The sequence below is a fragment of the Paroedura picta genome, chromosome 18, assembly GCF_049243985.1.
Source record: "Paroedura picta isolate Pp20150507F chromosome 18, Ppicta_v3.0, whole genome shotgun sequence".
NCBI lineage: Eukaryota > Metazoa > Chordata > Lepidosauria > Squamata > Gekkonidae > Paroedura > Paroedura picta.
The window spans coordinates 5,553,528-5,571,902 of NC_135386.1; the positions used below are offsets into that span (position 1 = coordinate 5,553,528).

Genomic DNA, 18,375 nt, shown 5'->3' on the forward strand with positions numbered 1-18,375 from the left:
GACAAGGAGAGCCTGGCTTCTCCAAAGCTCACACCCTGAAACTCTTGGTCTCTCAGATGCTCCAGGACCTGATTCCTACTGCAGATCAACATGGCTACCCTCCAAACAAAGGTTTGTGCAGGCATACATGGGCGAAAAGCACAAGTTGAAAGTTTGGTGGGGAATATTCTGAACCCCCCCCCCCCCAAGTAGGGGGAAGTAGGAACAGGCTATAGTTTACGAATGATCTGCATAAAACGGCATCAGTACACGATTACAGAAAATAGGTGAAATTGCTCATGCAGTTGCTTCAAGATGCAGTCTGGAGAACCACAAAAGAGAAGCCAGTTGTGCTTTTAACGTTTGGAGACATGTAACTTGTATTGTTGTAAGCTAGGTACTGGCTTGCTGGAAACCTCTGGGAAGGAAAGGAATCCAAGGCTGTTCTAATAATTGTCACCGTGCCATGTAACTGGCATTGGGCGGGCTAGGCCGACTGTCCAACCCAGGAACCAACGCTGCATGCTGTTGATGGTGCCCTCTGTCCAACTTCAGGAGGAATTTGGGAGATTTCTTGCACAGGGGTAGACGATTCTAGGGCTAAGTTCCGGGTACAGTGATCATCATCATCAGGTTTCATAAAAGCTGGAAAGCTGAATTACTACAGTAAGGCTAAAGTTTACTGCTCATACAATAGTCAAAGGATGGGGAAATTCTCCAGCTTGGAAAAAAGTGGTGGAGCATGAAATGGCAAGAAATCCTCACTACACAGGCAAAATACGTTTTGAATGACTGACAACCAGAGATGAAGACGGAGCAGCAAGATTAACACGAGTCTTTGGAGGGACGCCCCTGTGGTTGATGAATGTTTCCATTTCCGCCGACGGAACTGTTGTTTTGTGAAATACCTAAAGCTAAGTACAAAAGAGCCACTAATACTCAAAGTAGTAACAAAAATGACAAGAATATGCTTTTTGAAGGAGGGGAGAGGCACAATGACACAGAAAGAAGCATGAATGTCAGGAAGCAAAATTGAGCTACTTTGGAACAGCTAAACCATCTCGGCAAACTTGCTGTCTTTTGCCCTGCCGTGATTTGATGAAAATCTCCTGTAGGTGAAACCACAAGTTTCTCCCCTCCCCTTATCAGGCCTGGAAACAGCCTTCTTACACAACTACAGCCTATCCCTGTAGTTTAGATGCTCTCCTCTCCAGCCAGGCTAGTGTTGTCTCCCTGACTCCAACTGTGCACAATAAGCGTGAACATCACACTCCACCAACATCAGCTCACAAGTGGCCCTTTCGGAGTGCGGCCCCCTCACAGAACTGGCCCGGGTTCTCTGTGCTTTTTGTTCTCACCCTGCCTAGACCTAGTGAGAGAAATGACCAAATCAGCATGGGACAGTTGTCAAGGTGGCAGGTTGCCATTCTTTCAACGTCGGTAGCTAGGCAGGTAGAAGTTTGGTCACTGCACGTGACATGCACTGCGCAAACAGGCTGTGTTGAGAGAGAATAAGCATGTGGGCCAACCCTTTTCTCTTCTTGAATGCTAACGTCTTCCATGTTCATACCTAAAGCTCTAGTCCATGCCGAAGGAAAGGCGTGTTGGAAGGATCTGCTAAAGGGAACCGGGCTTAACTTTCAGAAAATCTGCCCCAGCGCTCCACAACTTCATCCCTAGGCGCATTTTAGACATTTAAAGCCCGGTTGGGGAGGAGGCGGTGAGCGTAAGCAGAACTAAGGATGGGCGTGGCTCAGCTGAGGCCGTCTGGAATGCCTTCCTGGAAGTTCAAAGGGCCAGACTGACTATGGGAACATCAGGCAAGGCTCCTGTCATCGGAGGCCGTGTCTCCTTTGCCTCTAATTAGAATCATGATCTCCTCCCTGCTCAGCCTCACAACCCCTGCTGTCACGTCCGCGGACAGTGGCTCGTGTGTTAGGAGGCTGCGTTCCGTTTCCTCTTACAAAGCAGGCCTGGCTTTGTTTGAATGCCCCTTTTTATTGAAAGCTGCACTAACGCAGTGTAAATAGTTACCTACTATAAGGCTAGAAGAGCTCAAAGCTTTTTGAAAACCCACCCCCACCCTTCCCCCCCCCCATGTTGGTTACCCTGGTGGTGCCATCTCTCCATTGGCTTGAACAGCGCCCACGTTCTTCGCACCTCTAGTGCTCAAAGCATCCTGCCCCCTGCTTAAGAGTGGGGGGGGAACACGGGGGGGGGGAATACATGTAAAACGAGAGCCAAGTGAACAGAAAAGCCCAGCATTAAGTTAACAATTCACGAACCCTGTCCCGCCTTCTTCACCTGTGGACTCCTTGCTCAGTGCCCGGCTGGACAGGATGTCTCCACGGGGCTAGCCGGCGGGCCGCGGAGCCGTCACGAAAGGGCCCCACTGAGGATTGTGCGATTACATGTGCAGATTTTTATATTATTCGCTAGGTAACACATTTCAATGGAAAAGTCAACTCAGAAGATATACAGGTCACTCTAACAATAAGAAATGCAGCTTCAGTCCAGCAGGAGAATTTTGTTTTTCCTTTCCTCAGAAAAGGAGTCTCAGCCCCCTCTTGTCTCCGAAGCATATCCGGGTCCCTCTGAAGCGCTGCACGGGGTCTAATCGTCATCGGAAGAGACCTGATCCAGGGGGTAGACCATGAACAACACATCTGGTCGCGGTGGGACACAGGGGTGGCCAGGCCTCACAATCTCAAAGCCCAGAAAACTGAATGTTTTCAGTAACGCAGCTGTGAAGAGAAAATGCCAGCATCAGGAATGAAGAGTCGTCAGATCCCCCCCAATGCAAAAGCTATGAGTTTATCGATAGGCCAAGGCTATTTGGACCCTCCAATGCAAAAGCTATGAGTTTATCGATAGGCCAAGGCTATTTGGACCCTCCAATGCAAAAGCTATGAGTTTTATCGATAGGCCAAGGCTATTTGGACCCTCCAATGCAAAAGCTATGAGTTTATCGATAGGCCAAGGCTATTTGAACCCTCCAATGCAAAAGCTATGAGTTTATCGATAGGCCAAGGCTATTTGGACCCTCCAATGCAAAAGCCATGAGCTTATCGATAGGCTAAGGCTATGATTCTATGATTCTACGTCACTGACCTCGCAGCCTGAAACTAACTCCCTGCCATTCCTAAAATATAGGAGAGGGAGGAAGCAGCAAGATCTCAGCTACATAGCTCCTTCCTCCAAGCCTAGGAGGACCTGAGCCTCCAAGCACCCTGCCGCTGTCAACGCAAGCTGTCCAGTGGGATTTCAACCCAAAGGACTCTCTTGTACCATTGCAACCACGTTGGGCCTCCTGAATCCTGCCCACCTCAGCGGCCGTTCAAAGCACATTCCTTACTGCACAAAGGCCTCTCTCAAGTAGAATTAAAAAATCTAAAGTGCTCAAACTCTGCATCATCAGACGGCATAATTCCGGGGGTAGGGAGAGGGGGAAAGAGCAGGCTGTGACCGCGAACCGTTTCTCTTTGGCCGAGTTCCGGATAAAGGGCCGAAGCACTCACCTCTGTCTTCTCTGCTCTTGCGGAAGCAAATGAAGACATAACTTGCTTTCATTTTCTCTTCGGCAAATTCCAACAGTGCTAATAATCTGCCGGGAGGGGGGGGGGAGAGAAAGAAAGAGGAAATCAGACGGCAGCAACCTTGAGCTGTCTCGCTCCTTCCGATGACTGCATGGGTCGCATGAAGCCACCTTCTCCTGACTCAAGAGCCTTGGTCCACCAAGGCCCCTTTTGCCCGCCCAGTCTCGCTACAGCTCCCCAGGGCCTCGGGAAGAGGAATTTCATATCTCCTACTACCCGATTCTTTGGGGCGGAATCTGAACCTGGGGCCTCCTGTGTGCAGAAAAGCAGCCATGCCACAGAGCCCACAGCCCTTCCCCTCGAGGAATGGGTTGGGAACATCTCAATTTCCGCACAAAGAAGAGATGGGGTGTGCGCGCAGGAGCACATTGTTAAATATGTATATATGTATATGTTATATAGCAAAAGCAAGTAGTGCTATTTCCATATTCTCTATTATTATTACATAGTATTATGCAATTATTATTATTATTATTACATGGTATTATGAAATTCTATCTTCTACTGTAACGGCCAATGTTTCATGGCGCCAGCAAGCCTAAAACCCTAGGCATGGAAAAGGCAGCAGGGTATCAGGGAGGAGAATAAAAATCCCAGACTCATGATGAAATGTTGAGCCCCGAGTCTGGAGGAGGCTGAGGCCTTGCTATACGTGAGCACCTAAAGGGGAAGCAGCCGTCAAATCCTTCCGTTTGACCAGCTCCTGAAAGCACACTCAGGCGGAGAGGCTGACAACCTGGCTTCAGGCCAGAGTCAATCCAAGTTCCGCAGGCCGAGAGCCTTGCAGACAGCTCTGACAGCTTCCTGGTTCACCACCTGGTGCTGGAATTTGAGAGGGAGGGAGCAGCGGGCCTGCCAGCTTCAGGGCCAGATCGTCGAGTTTCCTTGCTCTGAGCAAACGTTTTGTGCAGACAGGAGGTCAACAGACACACCGCCTTGCTGGGGGATTGGCACGGCTTGGGAAGAGAGCTGCTCAGCCCCACAGGCTGACTCAGATCATTCCTCTTCCATTTCAGTTAAGAGTTTCTAATGAGAGAGGAGGGCAAAGGAAGGGAGGACACCAGATAAGCACCTCCTGTCACAAAGGCGGGGGAGAGAGACATAGAAGAAGAGTTGGGTTTTATACCCCGCTTGTGCTGCTCAAAAGAAAGCGACTTACAATAGTCTTCCCTTCCTCTCCCTGCAACAGGCTCCCTGTGAGGTAGGTGAGGCTGAGAGAATTATGCCAGAGCAGCTGTGAAGGCAGCTCTGAGAGAACTGTGGCGAGCCCAAGGTCACCCAGCTGGCTGCATGTTGAGAAGCAGGAAGCCAAACCCGGCTCGCCCGATTAGAAGTCGCCTCTCATAACCAACACACCACAGTCTGCTCTGTGTCAGCTTCCTGAGCTGTGTCCTCAATTGTGCTAAATGGCTTGGACAAGGGTCTCTGGCTACAGAGTTGACAAACAGAAGTTTAAAACGACACCTTTGAGTCCTAATTCAACAATGGCCCATAAGAGAGCAGCAGGTGGAGATTAACTTGGGCTTTGGCTAATATTAATTATAACCTCTTCCCAAGCTTATTTTAGAGAGCTGAAAATAATCATTTATGTGATTGTAATTGACCATGCTCAGCCCTCCAAAATAGCGCCACAAGGAAAGAGACAGATGAAATGAAATTACCAAGGAAATGCAAAGACCGGTTTAGCCCTTGTGCCTTTGTTCGAACATCATATAACCCACAGATCAGTAAAGGGGGGTCCCTTCTGCCCCACCGTGGCCCCGATTTCCTTTAAAGCAAATATGGAAGCAGGAGTTACGTTTCTCTAACAGCTGGCATGGAGGCAGACTACCATCTGGGAAGAAACGTGGAAGCCAATGGCACACAGCAATGGGTTGGACCATAGATGTGAATTGAAGACCGCCCAGGAGGACTCTGGCTTCAAAACACTGAGGACATTCCAAGTGGTCATACCTTGGCCAAAGCACAAGTAAGATTTTGCTCTGCTCTTCATCACTTTCTTCCCCATGTTGGCAGCTTGCTTTTTTTTTTTTTAAACCCAGGTGGTTAAGATTCTTACCCTTCTTTACTCCCATCAGCTAATAAACCATCAGGGATTTCCACAAAAAGACTCTGATTTGATAGCACTGCATCCCAGGAAGAGATCTTGACTTCCGTCACTTTGTACTGGAAGTGTACGATGTGCGGTTTCCCATCATGCACTGGAAGATCTTGGTTAACGGTGAGCTTCTCATCCTTTGCGTTTTATGGAGCAAAGCAACAACGACAAAAAATTGTGTTAGATCGCAGGAAGGTTTGCTACGATTAACATTTCGGTCAGCTGGGCACCACCTATTATTACTTTATTAAACTATTAACACCCTTCCCTTCTTAAAGAGGAACAACTGAGATGGGTGACGTTCCTCTTCAACTGGGAAAGTTCTCTTTTTCAGTCCAAGTCTGCTGCAGACGCACCTTCTTCATGTGGGCCTGTCAATGTGCCGCCATCCTCTGAGGCTTGGTCTCAACCATTTCAAGAAAAATGATTATTTTTAAAGGGAATCTCAGTAGAAAACCTCATTGTAGGAGCAGCATGAGACGTTGCCAATCCCCCCCCCCCCAAAAAAAAAAATCAGGCCTGTGCAAATCTGGGAGCTTTTTCAAAGCAACAAAGCATGATTCTAAAACCATGGAGTTGACCCAACATTTCAACTGTACCAGGAAGCTCTCAAGGATTTCCCGAGGGATTGCTCTGGGCTTTGTCAGAATTCCAGCCAATTCACCAGTCCCGTTTTTCATAAATATCACAGGCTGAACAAGACGGGCACGCTCCACTGGCAACTGCACTGCACCTAAGCACGCCTTGGGGGTGAAAAATGAGCAGGCCTGGGTGGGCTGGGTGCAGAGGAGCAGGAGCAGGCCTGGGTGGGCTGGGTGCAGAAGCAAAGATTGCCCTCCGCAAAGGCACAACTCTGCAGGGCCGACGCTGTTCCAGGTAAGCCACAGAAGTGCATCCTCGGTTCAGCTTCTGAGGCCAAGTCCCACCAGAACCGTGCATGTAACAAAGCGTAAGCCTCACCGACAACCAGATACCCCAAGCAGATTTACACCCTTCAAAGCCCATTGACTTTAATGGATTCGAAAGGGTGCAACTCTGCTCGGGACGGCCGTGCCAGTTTCTTGGGACCAGCAGGAGCGACTTGGCTTTTCAGATTCTGTCTAGCCATTTCCGGGACCTGATTGGCAGCGCTGGAAAAGAACCCGCCGGCCTGTTTATCCCTTCCTTCTGGCTGCAAGACAAGCCTTGTTCGGGAAGACAGTGTTATGGAAACACCCAGCCCTGGGGAACTTAGCAGTCAGGTGGTTCCTGAGAGCAATCCAGGGGGAAAACGGCACTCCTAGCCGGCTTGACTAAGTTGCTGCAGAGAACCAGGTCTGTCTCATTTCCTAGTGTGCTGCTGCCTAATACAAACAAGCACAGCAAACGCTCCGGGGGGCTGGAGAGGGTCTCAGAAGCCACCCAAATTGCCCTGGTGGGAGTGCCGGCGGCTGGCCTGCTCAAAGGAAGCTAGCGGGATCAGCTCTGGTTAGCAATTAGATGGGGGACCACCAAGGACGTTCGGGGCTGCTATACAGGCCCAACCCCCTCTTGATTGTCGCCTGCCTTGAAAGCCCTTTACGGGTTGCCACAAGTCAGCCGTGACTCGACGGCACTTCCCACCACCGCCCGAAACTGCCCACCCAAAATTAGCCAACCCCGGGGCCTGTCTACGTATTACCAAGCCCTAATGCTTGCTGGGGAACCACCTGAGGATTCTGTATTACATGCAGGGGCACATCGGCTCATTGCCTTTTGCAGCCACCGTATTCAGGGAGGAGCGGCTGTAGCTCCCCCCCCCCAGGCACACGCACAATTTTTGCATCCTCAGGGGCCCCACAGAGTTCTTAGTCGTCCTGCTATGAAGCTCATTGTGACTTTTTTTCAACGGAGCCAACAGCGGTCCTGTGGGGCGGTCTGAGGACAGAAAAACAGCGTGGCGGCGAGAATCTAGGGCCAGTTTTCTCTCTGCGTGCTGCAGTCGCAAACAGAAAAGAGCCAGTGCATTCGTGCCAGCGTGGTGGTGTGGTGAACAGTGGCAGCTTCTAATCTGGCAAGCCAGGTGATTCCCCGCTCCTCCACATGCAGCCCTCTGGGTAATCTTGGGCTCTGACAGTGCTGTTCTGACCAAGCAGCCCTGTCAGAGCTCTCTCTACCTCACAGGGTGTCTGTTGTGGGGATAGGAAGGGAAGGTGATTGTAAGACTCCCTCAGGAAGTGAAAAGCGAGGTATAAAAACCAACTCTTCTTCTTCAGCCCTGTTATTTCCCAGTAAATATGAGGGCTTCCTAAGGTGCAGATGGCGTAGCTGCAGAAGTAACATGCTTGACCTGCGTAGCACAAGGAGCTGTCCAGAACCAAGGAGATATCCATTCCTTGACACACTCTTATTCAGGGATGACGGGATTCCTTCAAAATAAGGTTCCCTCATCATCCCACTGTAAAGCAAGTTGTTAGTATCCAGCCACCCCACCCCGTTAGTTCAGATCCTAGACGTGACAGCCAACTCACCTTAAAGATCAAAGCTGAGGGAGAAGGATCCCTTCCAACCCCTCGCCCACCGGGGACCTTCGACAGTGGGTGAGGGGCATCAGGAGCACCACAGAGGCCCTGGGACAATGTGCCTGCAGCACTGGAGTTGAGGGCAGTTACTCAAAGGCAAAATACTACTGCGGGAAGAAGGGAGAAAAGCACAACGTTAGATTCGGGAGCCCTGCTCCGTGTCTCAGCTAAGTTTATTTAATACAGCGCTGTGGCCAGGTGAGATAACTGGCGAGATATGCAGCGTGCAATAGAGAAACACAAAACATTGTCTGAAAGCAGAGTGAAGAAAGTCAAAGATATTATTTAAAATGAAAGCGCAATAAAATCAGAGTCCAGTAGCACCTTTAAGACCAACAAAGATTTATTCAATTGTTGTTGTTAGGTGTGAAGTCGTGTCCAACCCATCGCGACCCCATGGACAATCATCCTCCAGGCCTTCCTGTCCAATATTCCTGTCCTTTATTCAATACATTTACTCAATAAAGGTTTATTTATTTGTTGTTAAAGGTGCCACTGGACTCTGATTTTATCGTGCTACTTCAGACCAACACGGGTACTCATTTGAATCTATTAAAATGAAAGGTTACACGTTTAAAATGTTATAAAAACGCCTCTGAATCACCACTGGTGTCGTTTCGGCGGTCCTTCAGATGCGAGCACAATATTTAGCAACCTGCATTTGCACTCCATAGGCGGAATCTAACTTTTCCTCTGTCCGCGCTATCAGGGGCATGCCTGAGTAGAGGGTGGAGAAACCTGGCCCTTGCTAATATATATTCCTCTTGGCTGCAGAGGAGAGGACACGCAGTAATGGGTTTAAACTACAAGTGCAACGATATAGGCTAGATATCAGGAAAAAAATCTTCACAGTCAAGAGTTGTTCAGCAGTGGAATAGGCTGCCTAAGGAGGTGGTGAGCTCCCCCTCACTGGCCGTCTTCAAGCAAAGGTTGGATACACACTTTTCTTGGATGCTTTAGGATGCTTTGGGCTGATCCTGCGTTGAGCAGGGGGTTGGACTAGATGGCCTCTGTGGCCCCTTCCAACTCTATGATTCTATGACTAGATGGCCTGTATGGCCCTTTCCAACTCTATGATTCTATAAAAGAAGGGCACCTGCAGAGCACATGTTCAACGGACTTACAAGGACAGAGTCTTCTGGCTATCGGGACTTTCTTAAAATGGCCCACCAGAATGGCAGAAAATAATGCAGAGCACCCCACTGACGCGAATGCTCTCCTATCGTATTTTGCTTCCCAGAAAAGCCACGGGTGCCAGCTAAGAGTCTGCACCAGCCATTTGGGCACAATCCATCTTGAGCAGGCAGCCACCAGACACAAGGCGACAAAAGGGAGGGAGCAAAGAGAGTCCCCCCACTGGAAGGAGGCCCGGGCGACTGGAGACACGAGCCGACGTTTTTGAATAAACATCTCGAAATAGAGCGACAGATTCTCCAAGGGGCGAGATTCGGTTTCATGTTTTCAGGAAGGGAACGACAAGGGCGCCGGCGGGGGCGATTCTTCCAGGCATTCGCAGCAGATTGTGCGAGGGAGCATGTGCGCTTCTCCATGCGGGCCCTTCCCGAAAATCCCACCGAGGAAGGAGCGGAGGGATGAAAGCAAGTGAGAACGAGCGTGTTGGGGCTGGCTCGCCAGCAGGGCCTCTGGAAGAGACAGCTTGCGCCTCTCCCACACAGCGGAGATGCGCAACGGATGATACGGCGCCAGGCAGGTAGAAACCACAGCGCTGAGCAGAGACAGATTTAGTCAAGGAATAATCCAATGGCTTTCTGGATTGAAGTGCCTTTCATCGGGGGGACTTTGTATGTTTTGAAGCATGCAATCTTCAAACAGATAAACCCAGAGGACGTAAGCATACAGCATAGAGTCCTCCAATGGCAAGCCACTCAGGGCCCGAAACGCAATGGGTCCTTTGCTGAACGTACTTGTCTCTGCGCTCTTCTAGGGAGTCCCTCGTGCTTTCTCTTGTGTCCAAGGAGCCTGCTGCTGTCGCTAATATGCTCAAGCGGCCTGCTCCTTTCCATCTGGACACGGTCAAGGCGCGTGGAATTATAAACAGCATTCTGTCCCCTTCCATGTCTAATCTGTGAGTTCGAAGAATTGTCCTGCGTTTCTTTCCCGGAGGTTTAGATCGTTCTCCTCTCCTTCATCTTATCTTCACAGCAACCTGGGCACCGTTAAACCGCCAGAAGACGACCAGGACGCTAAGAGATGAAATGGACCCGCAGGGGCTTCTTGCCGATCGGCCTGCGTGGGCCGATCCAAGGCAGCCGTACTGGAGGAATCGGCCGCTCAGCCCCTTTGCTTGACATTGGCTGGCCTGCCCCAACTGCATCCCCAGGAACATTCGGTTGAAGGGGCAGAGCTCTGCTTCCATGCAGGTGCCCAGGCGGAGGAGACTGGCGTGGCAGTGGGCAGAGGGGTTCAGTTTGTCCAGTCAACAGCGCAGCGTTATCACTGCTGGGAGGACTTTTGAAGAATCGAGTGCGGCAATGAAAATCAAGATTCTCCCACCCCCTCCCCAGCTAGAAAGCCGTTCATTCTTGCAGCTCATGTGGCGAGGAGATCCGTCACATCTGTGATGAAATCAAAACACAAGCCCAGATAGATACGGCTACAGATGCCCCATTGGCTCAAGGAAACACAGTATTGCATCAAGAAAAGCCAGATGCTGCAAGAAGAATCCATTACGTGAGCACCTTGGTCTATCTGGTAGACACTGGGCTGTTTCTGATAATCTGGTGGTGGTGGGGGGGGGGGGCTATGTGTAGAATAGAAACCTGGTCCCCTTTCAGAACACTGCCAGGTTCAACCCACGCACTTTTAAAACCACGGAAGCTGAAACTCACAGAGAGACGGCCTTATGCTTCCTGCGTTTCCAGCGGTGATTGAAGAATGCACGCAGTCCTAGGCATGCTCAGTGAGGAGGCGCACGCCGCCACGATAAGAATCTTGTGGGCTTGTACGGAAGTAGGGTTTCTTCCTCGGTTTCTATCTCGGCAGTACAATAGCCTGCCATGCGGCAAGGCTTTCTGCCACTTCCGCGGCTCACACAGCTTTGCAAAAACAAAGGAAAATATCCCTTCCTCTCTCCCGGGGGAAGCGACTTTGTGCATTCAAGGGAGTGTTTACTTCTTTGGCCTCAGACAGCAGTCGTGTTGGTCTGCAGGAGAACAGCTGGATTTGAGCCCAGGAACATCTCGGAGACCAACAAGATCACCAAGTCACTACTGGTCTCGAATCGGTTTATGGCAAAGTGGGTATTCAAATTTAGCCCTCTCTAATTCTAGTCCAGTACCCAGCTTGCTGGGGGGTAAACGGCTATGACTGGGGAAGGCACTGGCAAACCACCCCGTATTGAGTCTGCCATGAAAACGCTGGAGGGCGTCACCCCAAGGGTCAGACATGACCCGGTGCTTGCACAGGGGATACCTTTACCTTATTAATTTTAGTCCGATACTCTAGCTGCTATACCACACTAGTTGTTTCTCTCACTCGAAGAACAGAGACGGAAGCTTGATGTCATGCCAGGGTGGCCAAACGGTGGCTCTCCAGATGTTGATGGACTACAATTCCCATGGGCCCCTGCCAGCATGGTGCTGGCACGTACTCATGGCAATTGTAGTCCACAGACATCTGAGGCGCCACAATTTGGCCATCTTTAGTGTAGTGGTTAAGAGCAGCAGCTTCTGATCTGGAGAGCTGGGTTTGATGGCACAGCCCCCTCCTCTGCATGCAGCCAGTTAGGTGGCCTTGGGCCACTCAAAGAGTTCCCGTAGAGCGGTTATCTCAGAGCAGTCCTGCCAGGGCTCTCTCAGCCCCACCTACCTTACAGGCTGTCTGTCCTGGGGAGAGGAAGGGAAGCCATGATCGCAAGCTGCTTGGAGACTCCTTCAGGTAGTGAAAGGGGGATAGTGAAACCAACTCTTCTTCGTCATGATCTTTCTCAGTGCTGAGGCCTGCTCATGACAGATATGTCCTACTGCCCCCCCCCACCCTGCAATTTCTGATCAAACTGCCTGCTCCCAAGCATCCTCCGTGTGCTATGGGTGTGGATGATTTCTTCGATGTCCCCTGCCCCAAATAATCATAATCATAATCTGCAAAATCACTTTGACCACAGATGATATAAACCAACTGGAAATGTATGAACATCACGAGAAGAAACTGGTTCACCCAGTCCATCTTCAACGGCCTGGGAGAAAAAAGGTCTCCTGGGCCTTATAATGCACCTTGTTCTACTGGCATTCTTGAAGTCCTTTCTATGCCTTGTTGAAAGGAGAGCGGCCCTTGGCGATTCACCTCTGCATGGATATTGGAATGAGAAAAATCTCAGAGTGATCCCTCGGCATCTCGTTTATCCCAATCCTAAAATAAGAGCACGCACTTTCAAATAATAACCCAGAGGAGAACAAAAATTGGGTCGCGGCTCACTTGGCTGTGCAGCTGGATGGATTCAACCCAAATGGTAATTAACTTCTCGCCTGATGTATTGGCCCAATTAAGGGGGGGGGGAATAAGGCTCAGATGCTGCACCGCCGAAGAAAGCCTTCTCTATCCTCAAACAAGAGGGACCCATTCCAAATCTCCTAACAGCGAGCCAGGCTTGGATAATTAGTAAGGACTGGTAAGCAACAAGCCCAACCCAAAGATGGTTTGGGTTGTGTTAAGTGGAAACTAGAAAGCTGGAGCATCCAGGGGAAACGCTACTTGGCACGGACAAAGGAGCGCTAAAGGGAAGAAAAGCCAAGTACTGAATCCAAGGGACGCAAGCAGGTGCTTAGAGACTCCTTCTGGGAAACAGTATCCTGTCCAAGAGCTAGCAACACAAAGGAATGGCATATACCAGGGGTAGTCAAACTGCGGCCCTCCAGATGTCCATGGACTACAATTCCCAGGAGCCCCTGTAGTTAAGTTATGCCACCAGGTCAAGTGTACTCCGGACCGCCCTTAGTACATTTGACGATTTCACACCAAACGCAATGTTTTCAAAAGGTCTAAAATTAGTCAGAGCTCATGCTGTCTGCATAGGCCAGATCGTTCATATGCTGTATGCTGTATCGAATGTTAAGAGGATCACCAGCTGCCCCCCCATGACCTGGTTTCTAGCCCTCTAGATGGATGGAATTACCTCACTGTTTACATAACACCAAAGGCCTTGGAGTGGATTTTTTTTTTAAAAAAACATCCATAGGAGTGCTTTGCATACATCAAGATTTCAAGTTTAGCAGCAACTGCAGGGACCCCGTATTCCAGCTGATGTTAAGCTGCTGTCTCTGGTTTGTTTTTTCTTATTACCTGTATGTACGCGAGCATAAGCCAATCCGAATTTTAGCCGAGTTTCACCACAAAATCAACAATAGCAGGTAAGTGGGACCCTCACTGGAGTATAAGCCTATGGAGGCTTTTTCAGCAAAAAAAAAATCTGCTGAAAAAGTAGGCTTATACGCGAGTATATGCAGCATTTTAACGTTTGCACGCGTTATGTTTTGGAGCAACCTAAGAAACCCTTCCCGGAAACAACGGTAAACAAAGAGCCTTCCTATTTGACAGAACCATTAAGATTTTCCAAACGTCTCTGGCCAAACTATGGCTCTCCAGATGTCCATGAACTACAATTCCCATGGGCTCCTGCCCGAATAACTTGAGACAGGTGTCCATGTGAGGCCTGCTGCAGGAAGCAGGAGTTTCGTGGCAACCGAAGCATAAATGTTTGTGGACTTCTTCAGATGCAGCCAGTGACTCCTCTGCAGGCAGATATGTAGGAGGTAGGAAGCAAGCAACTGAGTGGTGTGTAACAAGGCCAAATTAAAACCTATTCCAGAATACCAGACGCCAGCTCGGCTAAGGTTCTCCGTATCTAGGGAAAGTGAAAGAGATTGCGGCTTTTCAAGTATCGTGCTTGGAACATCTGGAAGAACACATGCAGATGGCCTCCTTGATTAATATTCTTTGGCCAACAAATCCAAGTTTCTGCCCAGTTTCTGTAATCACTTAGCGGCTATCAACAAGAAACAGGACTGCCTGGAAGATGGTTGATCTCCCAACAGACACCAATATGACACGGACACACACTGGAAAGCCAAGGTTTGCACTCCCGCTCCAGCGAGGAAGCTCAACTCATAGTTTTGCATACGGCTGCCCCCACAGGCTATTGCAAAGGAAAGCCAATTCTGTATTAAAAGCTTTGTAAACAGGAAAAAGATGTAAAACGATACTGAACATCAAGTTCTGCCTGAGCTGTGAGGAATGCCTCGTTTTTAAACCCAGCTTCCCCCCAAACCATGTCCTGCAGGGGAAAATACCCTTCTCCCTTCTTTCAAGGGGACACTCCATTTATTAGAGCCAGTCTGGAATCTTGGCCATTAGAAAGGTCCCCATGGGGCCAGGGGACAGAGTGGAAACTATGTTTACTTCTTTCCGGAACCTGTACCCTACCTTTCTGCCAAAACAAACTTGGGCTTACTAAACAACAAACTTTCAGAAATGTCTCAGTCTCGCTCCAAATCCCAAGGGCTAATGTCGTTATAGCCCCAAATCCAAGTGGGCTTTACGACCTACAATTCCACCGAGTGACAAAGGACTGCAGGGGAGGAACACAAAGGCCTACAGACTTCATTCGGAAAATCACTTAATTTACCCATCTCCAGTGGGGCTTGGGCCCGAGGGGCTTGGGCAAGAGTTGCTACAGTCCTCTCTAGAGAGGAAGCTCTCGGGTGACAAGAGATCACCTGTCCTTTCTCAGGCTTGCCTCCCTGGACAAAGGGAGGCCAGCTTTTCACGCTGGTGGGATGCTGTACTGTTCCAGCCTAGATGCTGGATCTTCCGTGCGGGATGATACTACACATGCAAAGGATCAGGTCAAAGGGCAGACTTATTTCTTTAAAACCAGCACTGGCCACCTGCTTATTTTTCATGGATGGCCCAAGCTAGCCCTATCTTGTATGCTTCTGAAGCTGAACCAGGTCAGCCCTGGATGGTATTTTGACGGGAGGCTTGCAAGGAATACCAGAGGCTGTGAAGCTAAGGCAGGCCTCTGAACCTCTGTGACATGACAGTAAAACCGCAACGGAAAAGGCCCTTCTCGGTCTGCAGTAGCAGAACAGAGTTTGAGTCCAACAGCAATTTAAAGAGCAACAAAATTTGCTCAGCCTGATTTCTGGAGGGCCAAGGCTGCGATCTGAACCTTTTTTGCCTGTGTTCCCTATGGCCACCTCACCCAGAGTGCCCAAAACACAGACACACAAGCCAGAAAAAGATGCACAGCTCACCTCAAGTCAAAGGGGTCACCGTTCTAACACTGAACCCAAGTCGACCCCTTGCATGCGACGGCTCTTGCTTGCCCTGTAGAGCCCCAATAACATCTCGAGATGCCCGAGGAGAGGCGTTGTCCCACCAACCCCAGACACAAAGCTCCCCCACCGCTATCAGAACGAGCGCTCGCCCTCTGACTGATTTGCACACAGCAGTCTTGAGATACCCAAAATAAACAGCGTCCAAGCAGATCTGCTTGTCTTTGCCTCCGATTAAGTGAACTTTCACTCGGGAAAGTTTGTGTACTCAGGAAAACTGCGGCTGGTCTCGGGCAGGTGCCGTAAGAGGTGCCTGACAAAGAGGGGCCCCGCCCGAAAAGGCCCACGGGTTTGTTTGGTTTTTTTTTTGAAGGCTGTGTTTCAGGTGCCACGGGACTCCTTGTGTGTTTTGGCAGCGACTCCGTCCCGGATTGTTTCCCAAAATATCCGATTCCGAGACCCAAGGGGCCTAGGTGGGCATCCTGAGGCCAAGCCTGGGTGCATTAACCAAGTCACCTGCCCCTCGCCCGGAAGGGGGTCCCACAGGGCTGCAATCTGCTCTGCCCCCTGTCCAAATCTATCAGCAAGCCAGAAACAGAGAAGAAGAAAAGGGCTCTCGGCTCCTCCACCTTGGCGGCAGAAAAACAACCTTCCCCCAACAGGCAAGAGATGGAGGAGAAGACAATAAAAAAAGGAAGCGCGAGAAGGGGAAGGGATACAAACTCTCCAGGCAGAGGGGAGGGGGGGGGACGGGACAGAAAGGAAGCCCCCCCCCTTGAAGGAGCAAACCTGCTTTGGGGGTAGGAAAGAAGCCCCTCCCCAGGCCAATCCAAGCCTCCATGGGGGGGGGGAGGATTTAAAAGGAGGCGTCGACGTGCGCGCCCCCAGTGCGCGCGCGCCCCTTCTGCACAAGAGCGTGCAAAACGTCGTCGCCCCCCCTCTCCACCGCCCTCGTCGTGCAAACCTCGGCGCCTGCGCCTTACGCCCCTTTAATGCCCCCCCTTCTCCTCCTCCTCCTCCTCTAATTGTGTTTTCCTTCCCTTCTCTGCCATCATTCCTCCCTCCCTCCGTCTTTGTGCATCATCCGGGTATCTCTACGGGGGGGGGGGGTAGAACCGGCCCCGATCCTGCGAAGAGGGACGCGAAGGCCCCGATCCCGAGAGGGGGGAAGGCCCGTTGATCGCCCCCCCCTCCTGCTCGCGGGCGAGGCCTAGGAGGGCCGCGGGCGCCTCCCCGCCAGTACCTGTCCTGGGTGTTTATCATCCTCGGGGCTCGGCAGGACGGACGGGGGGTCGGGAGGAGGCGCGCGATTCCGGGCCTCTCGGCAGCTCCTCCCTTCGCGAGCGCCCAGCTCCGACTGACGGACCGAAGCGCTGGGCCCGCCCCCTGGCTCATCTGCATGGCCACGCCCCCCCTCCGCCGCCAGGCTGCCTGGGAAACTGACGCTCGAAACAAAGGCGGACCGTCCGCGGGAGGGAAGGAGGGGGAGGCTGGCAGCCGCCCCTCGGCTTCAAGGGGCTGGTGCGCACGCGCGAGGAGCGGGTCCCGCTGCGCACGCGCGGTGAGAGGCGCCCCGTTGCTGAAGAAAGCTGGCGCGCGAGGAGAGCGCGGTCGCTGTCTCTCTCTCTATCTGCGTTACCAACTTCCAGGGGGGGCCTGGAGGTCCCCCGAATTATGTCTTCATAAGATGGAGGTCAGTTTCCTGAGAGGAATCGAAGCTTTGAAGGTGTGACTCTCTGTTACCCCAGAAGCCCATGGACTACAATGACCATGAGGCATGCTAGACTGCTGGCAGGGGCTCATGGTAGCTGTAGTCCACGGGCTTCTGGAGAGCCACAGTTTGGCCAGCCTTGCTCAGGTTTCTCTCACCCCCCAAACTCTACCATCTTTGGGTCCAGCCCTCGCCTCAAGCTGCAGTTGGTGACCTTTCTAGAGTTGCCAACCTCCAGGTGGGGCCTGGGGATCTCCTGTTTCACAACTGGTTTCCAGGTGACAATTCCCCTGGAGAAAAGGGCTGATTTGGGGGGTGGGCTCGCTCCAGGCACTCCCATCATCTTGGTTGCACTCCTCTGTACTTCCCCGAGCTCCGCAATATCCTTTTTGAGATATGTTGGCCAGAACTGTGCACACAATTCCCAATGAGTTGGGGTTACAAAATTGTCCTTCAGATGAATCTTGGAAGCCGATACAGAGCATGACAACCCTGGTTTCTTGACTGTGGCCATGTCTACTACGTCCATGCCGATACATCCAAAGCTAATGAACGCGCATAAGTCGCTCGAAAAATCAGCTTATGTTGCTTATTCAAAATATTTATATCCTGCCTTCATAACTAGGGTTGAGTTTAAGTGGGTAAGGAGTGATGAACCCGGGGGTGGGGGATTATACTTCCTGCAACTTTCACCCATTTCAAGGACAATTTGGGAGGGCTCCAAAATGAGCTGCCTCCCAAAAATAAGGCCTCCTTTTAGGAGAAGAAGAGTTGGTTCTTATATGCCGCTTTTCCCTACCCGAAGGAGGCTCAAAGCGGCTTACAGTCGCCTTCCCATTCCTCTCCCCACAACAGACACCCTGTGGGGTGGGTGAGGCTGAGAGAGCCCTGATATCACTGCCTGGTGTTAGGGTTGCCAACATCTCCAAACTACAGAGAACGGTTCCACTTGAGAGACTGGCAGCTTTGGAGGGAGAACAGTGTGAGATTATAACCCACTGAGGACCCTCCCAGCACCACCCCCAAATCTCCAGGAAGTTCTCCACTTGGAATTGGCAACCATACCTCCCCTCCAGAGTCACGTCGGAACACATGGCTCTTGCTGAGATTTAGCTTTGTGATGTTCTCATGTCATAGAACCTGATTGGCTATATAGCAC

The 18,375-nt window shown here is 50.9% G+C and overlaps 1 protein-coding gene across 1 annotated transcript; it reads right to left on the reverse strand.

Moving 5' to 3' along the window:
- Nucleotides 1-637: 637 nt before the first annotated feature.
- Nucleotides 638-16,885, reverse strand: OAZ2 (ornithine decarboxylase antizyme 2). Its single transcript, XM_077318242.1, is given in 6 exon segments — nucleotides 638-2,723; nucleotides 3,498-3,583; nucleotides 5,635-5,810; nucleotides 8,163-8,243; nucleotides 8,245-8,320; nucleotides 16,749-16,885. Coding segments are annotated over 6 exon segments (570 nt in total). The 5' UTR covers nucleotides 16,769-16,885; the 3' UTR covers nucleotides 638-2,592.
- Between the last annotated feature and the right edge of the window lie 1,490 nt (nucleotides 16,886-18,375).